The sequence below is a fragment of the Ictalurus furcatus genome, chromosome 25 (genome assembly GCF_023375685.1).
Source record: "Ictalurus furcatus strain D&B chromosome 25, Billie_1.0, whole genome shotgun sequence".
Taxonomy (NCBI): Eukaryota; Metazoa; Chordata; class Actinopteri; order Siluriformes; family Ictaluridae; genus Ictalurus; species Ictalurus furcatus.
The window spans coordinates 5899640-5910342 of record NC_071279.1 but is presented as its reverse complement, the minus strand read 5'-3'; the positions used below and the strand labels follow the sequence as shown (position 1 = coordinate 5910342).

General features: G+C 36.5%; 1 protein-coding gene across 2 annotated transcripts; it reads right to left on the bottom strand.

Moving 5' to 3' along the window:
* Window positions 1–3125: 3125 nt before the first annotated feature.
* On the bottom strand, window positions 3126–8775 carry pgfa (placental growth factor a). 2 transcript variants are annotated; one of them, XM_053614261.1, is made up of 7 exons: window positions 7930–8775; window positions 7169–7202; window positions 6855–7020; window positions 5182–5261; window positions 5035–5064; window positions 4872–4944; window positions 3126–4789 (listed from the first exon to the last, which is right to left on the bottom strand). In XM_053614261.1, the coding sequence occupies exons 1-6, from the start codon at window positions 8090–8092 to the stop codon at window positions 4875–4877; spliced, it is 543 nt and encodes a 180-aa protein (XP_053470236.1). In that variant the 5' UTR covers window positions 8093–8775; the 3' UTR covers window positions 3126–4789; window positions 4872–4874. The 2 variants fall into 2 exon arrangements, with proteins under 2 accessions (XP_053470236.1, XP_053470237.1); XM_053614262.1 differs by having other exon boundaries at window positions 6855–7051; window positions 7930–8106.
* Between the last annotated feature and the right edge of the window lie 1928 nt (window positions 8776–10703).

Genomic DNA, 10703 nt, shown 5'->3' with positions numbered 1-10703 from the left:
AAATACAGATATCTCGAATTACATTTTGTATTAGTGAGAATACAATTAGAGATATCTATAATTAGAATTATACATAGTACAAAATGAATGATGGTTATCTTTAATTACAATTTCTACTAGTCATAACTCATTTGTAGATACCAGAAAATATTTTCCAATGGAAGTATATGACTAGTCAAAATAGCATTGTAGATATCTTCAGTGTATATTATGACTAGTCATAATTATGTTGTAGATAGCTTTAATGTCAATTATGACGAGTCAATTATGCAGAATAGATATCTGGAACTGATATTTTGACTAGTCTATAAATTTTTATTTATTTATTTTTGTAGGGAGGGGCGTCTCTGACCATAACGCTACATGCGCCCACGTCACTAGCTTTCCCCGCCCATTACATCTCGTCCTGCTTTCCTATTGGTCAATGCCACAGATGTTCAGCTAAAAAACGTGACAGCTCAACGAATTCGACCTATCACGTCCATGGGTGCTTCTCATTTCTTATTTGTGCATCCTCGTTTCCTTTCCTCCTTTCCTTTCCTCGCATCTTATCTCCATCCCGTTAGGATGCGATGCAATCGTCCCTTTTCACAATGACGTCAGAAAACTTCCGCCTACCCGCAAAGCAGTGTATACGTTCTTCCGTTTTACCTTATGGGTGTTGGATACTTCGTGAAAATGCAGGAACGTGCTAACTAACAACACAAACCACGAAAGGTAAAGTTTAGAATAATAATGTTTACGTATTTACGGGTTCTTATATTTTGATTCTTTTGATAACATTAATGATCATTTCCAGTTTATCATTCTTTAACGTGTAACTGCCTTGGATGGGAAAGCAGGCTAGCTAGCAGCAACAAGAACAGTATGCATCGCTCTCGGCCTGTGATGCCACAAGTTTACTAACAAGTGTTTACTTTTTATATTAATGTATAATCCACAACTGCAGCAGAACACAACAATCAGAAAAACCTGAAGGTGATGAGCCTCCTCATTTTTCCTCATGGACCTGTGACAACGCCCTCTCACTGTCACCTCATCCACATCCACATCTACAATCAAAACTGTACTCCAATGCAATGTTTAGGTGAACGGGCACAACATTAACCATGAATACGTTACTGATTTTTATCTAACAATACACAATCTATAGCTAACATCGGTAATATGGAAACACGATTACAACAAGAGTTTGTGGTCTGTATTACAGTAAATTAATCAAGAATAAGGACTTAAAGACTTTCTATTTGCAGAAGAGAAAGCTAACTACTACCGTTATCCTAACTCCTCTGCTAATGTAAGCTGGGCAAAAATGCTTGCCTTCATAATCAAACAGGTACTGCTCAATGAAGATTTTGTATCCTTTATCAAGTTTAGAATGTGTCGTATATGAAAATTTGTCTACAAGTCGCTGTACATCATCTAGATGTAGTTCTGACAGATGTAGAAAGGACTGGGTAAACGCCATAGCGTTCCACTATGCCGGCAGAAGTAACCATACACTGCTTTGAGTCAGAGCGGAAGTTGCGTGACGTCATGTGAAAAGGGTCTATAATGAGGTGAGAGGAATCGCAGCAAGTCGACTGGAATATCCTCGCTCTCTCAAGCGTCACTTCAAAGCGACGTCCATTAAAAATGACTGTGCTCAGCTGGATTAGCCTACCTCACTGCACTTTTTGTGTATTTATTTATTTTAATTTACGTATTTATTTATTTATTGTTTGTTTGTTTGTTTGTTTGTCTCCTTATTGTCACTCATTGTATGGTTAAGTCTAATGTCTGTTTATTGTTAATGTTTGATTTGATTGTTGCCAGTTTGTTTGAAAATTTGTTTGTTTTCAATAAAAAGTTGTTTTAAAAAGCTTCAGGAATCTGCTGTTATGTTGTTGGAGGTCGGAGTCCCTGTTGGAAATTACTTTGCATTACAGTGGTGCAGTTCTGAATCTTAATATTTTGCATATTTGGTTAACCCTACATGCATAAGCTACAAATAATATTGTGCATGACAAATGCATTACTTTAAAATGAAATAACTCAAGGACTATATAAAGTTCATTCTCTATTGTCAAATACAAGGAGCATTAATTTTGAACATAAAACATATGAAAGCATTCAATTTAAATAGTTAATAGCTCCACTACATTAAAATAAAACGTCCAAACCATGTTTAAAAATGCACTAAAATGTATATGGCTATGTCAAATATGTTATTACATCAATACAGTCTACATTTACAATGATCTCATGCAGCATACTTACATTTATGAGTGGTTAGAGTTCCCACCATCGTAAAGGCAGATGTAAAGGAGGGAGGGAATTTGAACGTGTGTCAGGTTTTTCAACAAGAAACACACCTGTGTATCCTCACTCCTAGCTCCTCTGGAAGCTTCCTCACTCCTCGTTCCTCGCCTCCTTTTGCTGAAATCCGAGAACTGATATGTCCTTCAAGATGGCCGACTATGATCGATTTCCAGGTCACGGGCTGGAGGACGGAGGAGCAAGGAAACGAGGAAGCACCCCATAACTTTCGATCCTGTTTGAGGCGTGGTAATGCGTAAGTGCACAATACCTGATAGAAATATTTACTTACTTAATAAGAGATATTTTTATGTAAACTGTGGCTAGGAAACCCCAGTACTGTTCTGAAATGTCTGTTAACAGTACTGCCTTCTGGAAGACTGTACTGTGTGTATAACTCAGGATGTATGTTATGTTTCATGTCTCTTTTGATGCCTTTTGTTTGCCTACAATTTTATAATGGTAATTTTCAGGAAACCATGTCTCCTGCTTCTTATTATAGCAAACCTTAGTGTCTTAATTGAGTTGGTTTAAAAATACAACAGAAGATTGTGTGAATCTATTTAAATGTATTTAAATGGGATACAAATATTCAAATCAGCCTATACGTAGGTCCATGTGGTCTGTGCATCTGAAACAATTTCTGTGAATATTTATCACCTTTTGTGGTTTATACAAGTTGTGGATCTGCCTGTCTGTGGCAGTATAAAATAATTTTAAAAAATTATTTTTTAAATAATTTATGTACGACTGCAACTTGAAAAAAAATGTGATTACTCTCGGCTTTTAGAGCTCACAGGAATCCGGTTTAACCATTTTACTTTTTATTCATAATCTATAAGCTGTCTTTTTATTACTCATGAAAACAAATGGCTAACTTTGTATGTTTGTGGTGTAATCTTGTATAATGCGTAAGGGGAAAGGGACTCAAATTTAATCTTCAGGATCTATAGCATAATCGAGCCATTTTGGTTACTAATGTAAACATTATTAAAGAACTTATGAAATCAAAATTGGGATTTTCATACATGGTTTTGGTTGTTATGGATACCTATATGGCAGGAAATTAAAATTCATAGACACCTTCATTTTGGATTTTCTGGAAAATGGTATATACTGTAGTCAGTTTGCATTTAATTTATTGCATTTGAATGCTTATGTCCCTCTGTATGGAATCAGTTCTGACCGGCACTGATTTGGACAAACTAACATTTGCCTCTCCAACACCTTTTGCACCACCATCAGCAGATCTCGGTTCAAACACACTCACTTCAAAAACGAATGGGGCCCCATGGACTAGGACATGGGTTGTCAACTCTACTCCTGTCAACTCCAGCTCAGTCCAATGAGGCATCTACAGTACTTTTTCTATCTATGCTCAACCTGTCCCAGCCTAGCTAAATATTTCGTAAAGAAAAATCCATCATCAGCACATGACATTGTTCAAAAGAGTAAAAAAAAAAAAAGATATTTAATAGCTCATATCATTTCATAACAGTAAAAAAGTATGATCGTAATTTAACCTTTGATAGGAAATGGACATAGGGTAGGCTGAACATGCTAAAAACCTCCATTATTTTATTAATCTTTTACAAGAACACATTTGTGCCATCAGAATCAGGTACAACTTAGATTTATTTAATATTTATTACATAAATTGAATATAGCTAGCTTTAGTCATGTTTTCTCTGTGTACAAGGATATATATAGCAGGACATACAGGCACATACTGAAAACCAAGACATGCTTGTGGAGATGAACGAGGCAAATAAGGTACTGATTATCATAATAGTATTCAGTCATCTCAGTGGTCACACATCTTGTCACAAAGTCACTTCTCCTTGTCATTTCCATGACCGCACTCACCACAGCAGAGGGATTAAGCAAGTAACAACAGAGGGGGATTACAGAGCTTCAACTCTATCATTCTGTGCTTCCCACAGGATATCTTATTGTCGGTGGACTGCAAGATCTTCCCTTGAGAGAACTCATCATAGCTTTCATCACAGATGCATAAAAGGTTCATATCTTTGTGTTTATAGATAAAATAAAAGTAAATGGATGTGTTTTTCTTAGCTGAAATGATTGACACCTACAACAGACAAACAGCTGGATGAAAAGCATCAGCCAGTGGACATGTATACAATAGATATCAAATATTTATTTATCAATACATTGTTGAGAAAACACCAGGATTAGAGAGCATTTATTAGCTATTCTAAAACATTGTTTTATGTTCTGATGATCTATATATGTTTTGTGTTCATGAAATATAAAACATATGAGCACATTTATTTTAGCAGGATCCAAGCCTTAATTGGTTTCTTTAAAAAGAGTTCTCCCATCTCAAATTCACATGGCAGGAGGTGGACTGGAAATGGTAAAAGGTGTCCTGCAATTGACTGGCGTCCCATCCAGTGTGTTTTCCCGTCCCAGTGGTTCCAGCATAGGTTCTGGATCCTGCATAACTCTGACCATGGCAAAGCAGTTACTGAAAACAAATGAATGAATGAATGAACTGATTTTAGCAACTGAAATAACTCATGTCATAACCAGCAGAGGGCATAACATACCTGCTACTGTTTTCTGTTCTCTTTTTTCCGTTTTTTCCCTTTTCTTCCCCTGTATGGCCTACTTAGCCTCTGCCTGTTGTAGCAGAGAAAATCATCGTTATTTCACTGTCATAACTGAGATTAGATATCATAAATAGGCTAGTTTCTGACAAAACAGACTCACCTCTGGCATCTTTTGTGATTCTGTTTGGGTCTAAGTAATAAATAATTGTGTTTTAAGATGGTAATAAAGAGAATAAGGTCAATGAAGAAATTCACAGCTTTCAAGAAAAGCTCCTGTGCACTTTTAGATGCTGTTTGATTTCCGTACCTGCACTCACAGGAGTGGTGCTCTAAAAATGAAAGCTCTACATACTGCTTGGTCCACGCCACTGGGCATATTTTCACCAGCTGGAAAGAAATGAGGATGCTATATTGAATGCAGTTATTAATTGCATGAAACTTTAGCTCTGAAAAAAAGAAAAAATATTTTTTGCAGCTTTATGGTGAATCTTTACTCTCCTATATCATGATGAAGCACTATATCAAGCACTGTACTGTATACTATATCCATTATGAGGCTTTATATTACTGTTTGATGGTTTTATGTAACACTGATTCTAGCCAATCACTATATCTATGAATAGATTAAAATAATGTAATCAAAGGAAGAACATTGCATGCCTTCCATCCGTCATGTTATACACACATCCATTTTTACTGCTCAGTAAAAGTTAAAATGGTCAGAATTCAGTCCTAACCAGTGAGTTTCATCTGTAGGGATGGGCAGAAAGACATAAACATTAGGGACCCTTGGGCTCCAGAGGACCTAGGGAGCTAGTGTCCACACACACACACACACACACACACACACACACACACACACACAGAGACCAAAATATCTACTCAAATGAAAGTAAAAATAAATTTAGCATCTAAAGCTTTTAAAATCAACTACACTGTTTTGCCAAAAAAAAACCATTATTCAATTTCTGTAGGTTTCTCATAGGCATGACTAATGCTATGTAGTTGGCTAATGATTTAATAAGAAGTAAAATATCCTGTAATAACCAACATTTACCATTAGCTTGACTTGCTGCTCAGCCAGTTCAGCTATTGGAACTGATATGTGTCTAACCTGGCATTAGCAGAGAAAATAGGCCAACTTAGTTAAATATTTAACGTTAACAAATTAGCAACAACAACAAACAAACAAACAAACAAACAAAAAACTCTGTACATGCTTTTTCAAATGAGATGGAGTGAGTTCATGCCTTCTAGGAAGGCAAAGGAGACAACTCATTTTATACAAGCTTATACTTGAAATATTGAACATTTTCCCGAGGTAGGACCAGGGGCCAAGTTCTCATGTTTTGCCGATAGTGGCTTATCCACATTCAGACACACATAGATAGCTATAGCATTAACTATATTGTGTAGCATGAGAGGGCCACTGTAGATGATGAATTGGCATAATCCTTGATAGTTTTTTCTGCACTGATGAGCTTTTGTTTGGATGCTTTAAACTGAAATGTAAATAAAATGGGTGGGAGCCTATCACTGGATATGTGCACCAAGAATCACACTGCCTGTATGTTTACATTTTCCTGAATAGTCTAACACAGTGGTCACCAACCCTCTTCCTTGAGATCTACCTTCCTGCAAGTTTTACCCATCCATCCATCCATATATTTTCTGTACTGCTTATCCTACACAGTGTCATGCAGGGCAGAGGTGGGAATCAAACCCCAAACCCGGGAGGTGCAAGGCATGTGTGTCAACCACTAGGCCACTGTGAGCCCCCCCCCCCCCCCCCCCCCGCAGGTTTCCTCTCCACCCAAAACCTAACACACCTGTTTTAGTTGATCAAGAACTTATTAAGGCAATGAGCAGATGGTCAGGTGGGCACGATTATGATTGGAGCTAAAGTATTCAAGAAGGTAGATCTGTAGGAACAGGGTTAGTGACTGCTGGTCTAACAGATGTAACATAATAAAAGTGTACCTGTATTGTGACATTGCGTGTAAGGGTAGGGGTGCACTGTAATTCTTCATCATTACAACAGCCAGCGCAGCGATGAAGAGGCACACAGCGAGGACTTAAGATGTGCTCCACAATCCCTGGATACTCCTGCTCCACTTCTACCAACCTCTCCAGCGGGCGACACACACTCCGATGCCACACATCATGAAACAATATCACTACATGATCAATTACAAAGCTTTAAATGTCTCCACTATAAGATTTTATGCGATGTAAGAGTACTACTTAATGATATGTATTAAAGGCATGACATATTAGCAAAAAAATTATTTTACCTTTGGAATGGGTCATGCTTAGAGTGTCTGACACCTACGACACCAACAATTTATAATAGAAATTAACATCATGATCATTTCCAGCTCATTTCACACTTTGACTCATTACTAGCACTGACATCCACTGAGTGGGAGAATTATTCAGAAAGTAGTTTGAACAATGTCATACTACTAATTGTCTTTGTGCAACAAACCAAGTCTAAATGAAGGGATCACAGTGATGGCCATTGAATACTTGGCTCATATTCACAGTCAGGATCATTTGTGAACAAACACGTAGAAAGTCTAAAGTAATTAGAGCAAGTGAGGATCATTATTGGGTCGGAGAGAAGATTAGCTAGAGGACGTGCAAATTCCCAACAACTCTATGAAACTGTAGATTTCCATGTACTGTTCCACAAAAGAGATGAAAAAGGTTGTTAAAATTGCCCATATATAGACTTAAAGACATACTATCAGACTTCACATCCACAATGATGTGCTAGCATACATTGAAAAGTACTCATCAAACACTCTATTTGAGATACAAGTAAAGATTATATTAATATTATACAAACATTGTGTTGAGAAAGTAATGACTCAAATGCAACAAGTAACAGACTAAACACATGCAGAATAAAACGCTTGCTTGCACAGATAACTGATATTATTCTGATTTAAAAATGCAGACCAGAATGTAAAAAAAAGTCTTCAAAGCAAGTAAGAATGAATACACAATATAAATTTTAGTCTACAGCAAAGCATGTGAAGTAATTTCATACCTCTGTCAGTGGAATGTGGAGGAGAAGTGTGGCTAGGATCTGTGCTAGACTGACCAAACTGCTCATGTTGAATCACAGCTTCAAAAGAGCTCTCCAAAGAGCTCTGCGGAGAAGAGACGGAAGAGCACGCATCACCACACACATCATGAGGAAGAGACTTCATTATCCCAGACTGCAGGCCACTGTTTAACACTATTACACATACTATCCTGAGAAAATCTATATTACTCTATTTAAAAAATTCATCTATTCATTGGTTTCAAAAGCTGTAGAATGCACTATAAGTCATCCATGTGGACAAAACGAAGAATATAAAAAAAAGGCTAGATAGCAACATAAACAGCCCAGATAAAAATTATAAATGTCATTCAAAGACATCAATAAAAGGTTTCATCTTGGCAACCACATCGGATTAATTGCTGTTCACAAATGTCTTAAAGTGAATTATTTGTAACTTTTGTGGAACCAAAACCACCAGCAGCAGTCATAATAAAAATACTGAGAATAGTAGGAAGAATGGGGTTAGGGCTGGTTTCTTTGGAGCCCAGAGTGTAGATTCATGCAGTCGATTCTTTACATTTTCCACCAGAAATAAGTTATGCTACTAAAATATAGCTTATTGTTGCAATCTGGAACAAACTTCAAAGTCTTATGTTTTCCTTACACAACAGTTAATGTACTAGAGAATGGTTGGAGAGAAAATAAAGTTCCCAGCAAATCTACAGAGCCTCACATCAATTAAAAAATGTGGGAATAAGGAGACTGTGCACTGTAAAACCGGATAGTTCATTCAACTCAAAAAATTTGAGGAAACTAATTCCTAACAATAGGAAACTACTGATTTATCAACTTAAAAATTTTGAGGTAATGAGTTTCCTCAAATTCTTTTAGTTAAATGAACCGGTTTTACAGTGTTCTGTTTCACAGCTCCTGCATTATCATAATGACAAGTAAATGCTGATATGACGGTTAACAGTTGGGGAGCAATGACAGAATCCAGGATTTTCTCTAGTTTCACATTTGCAGTTTATAAACTATATGTAGATTGTTTCATCATAATTTGTTTAACAAAATTTGAATCAAAATTTCACATTAGTGTAAAAATCTTTCATAAGCCACTTTTACTAGAATTTTTTTAAAACATTTTTTTCATAATTATTTTCATTTTTGACCATATTTTCATTATAATAATTAAAAAAGAAAAGAGGACTTCACCACTACAAGTAGTGAAGCCGGTGTATGATTCTTTTCTCCTTCTGGTTTGCTGGAAGGAAAATTCTCCTCTCCTGAAGATTTTTTTTAGGAAACAGTGGAATGAAGGAGGACTCCACTGATATGGTGCTCAATGTTACAGAGATGCTAAGGTGATAAGAAGGATCTGTTTGTCAGGGAACTCACACAGAAAACCAAGGAATGTAAACAGTGAAGAGAGTAAGATTAGGTGCACTCTTTAACCTAAACTTCAGGACTAAATATATATTAACACTGACATATTGACAAGATGGCTGTTTGCTACGAGTACTACCAATGTTTAATCTTCAAACTGAAAAAATTATAATCTAATGACTGATGGAGTAATTACATCCTCCATTCACAGGTATCACTGTCATTCAAGTAATTTCTGGTAATATCCTGGTCAATTTGGTGCTGTTCATGACTGAACAAAACATGCTTGTAATCTATATGACTTGACATTAGGTCACTGGGTGCTTTGCAAACCCAGATATATTGTATTTGACAGGAGTGGCATGATATAACATTTACATTAAATCACATCCTTAGCATTCTTCGATAGTAACTAAAACATATTTTGTCTCTGAAGTATTTACCCTCAAAGGTTAAATACCATACTGGAAAACCCTTTAAAAATGGAAACCATCTGTCCTGAAAGTTCTACATACCTTTAAAAGCCTTAAAACCTTTAAAAATGTTCATCAAGATACTGTAGAAACCTTTAGACTGCTAGCTGGAACACTATGGGAGCATACCACGATGAGCTGAACAACAGGATCCCATAGAAAATGTCCTTGCATGAGGATGACTCAAACCCACAACGTCGCCATGTACTACCACACTGTAGTAGTTCTTTTAGTAACTCCACATCGACCATCTGTGCTCTCAGCATGTGAAAGCACCACAATACATTATGCAGCAACCTTAACCATCATCATACAGGCCAGATGCTTAAGTCTCCATTTGCAGTCACACAAGCTAGTCAAATGTTCTCATTTAAATAGATCAGATCCAAAGGATACTGTGTGCTAGAAATGTGTCCTAGACACCTATGCAATAATCCATTTGGAAGTTAATAAAACAGCATAGTGAAATTAAGCAAGTGTAATTTACTGGGTGTCCCAGAATTCTCCATACATAGAGGACTGTGTTTGCCATCGGTTGTGCCTTCGTCAGCGGATGTCCGTGGACAATCACTTCTCGGTTGATCTGCAACACTTTTAATCTTTTTGAATTTGTTAATAAGTTTGGCAACAGTGTTGTGTGTGATGTGCTTGCCATGTTTCCTGTTAAAGTCCATCGTAACCTTTGTGACAGCTTCCTGATCCAGCCATGAAAATGAGTTCAATGTGTTCTTTTGTCAAAGGCTTTCTTAAAGACTGTCTGAAAATATATATATATATATATATATATATATATATATATATATATATATATATATATATATAGTATCTCACAAAAGTGAGTACACCCCTGATATTTTTGTAAATATTTGATTAGATCTTTTCATGTGACAACACTGAAGAAATGACACTTTGCTA

Excerpts from the sequence above, each read along its gene's own strand:
- pgfa (XM_053614261.1), bottom strand. The coding sequence starts at position 8,092 with ATGAAGTCTCTTCCTCATGATGTGTGTGGTGATGCGTGCTCTTCCGTC. Across the intron at positions 7,203-7,929 it reads TCCACATTCCACTGACAGAG|GTGTCAGACACTCTAAGCAT; the intron begins GTATGAAATTAC and ends TTGGTGTCGTAG. Across the intron at positions 7,021-7,168 it reads AAGCATGACCCATTCCAAAG|TGTGTGTCGCCCGCTGGAGA; the intron begins GTAAAATAATTT and ends GTGGCATCGGAG.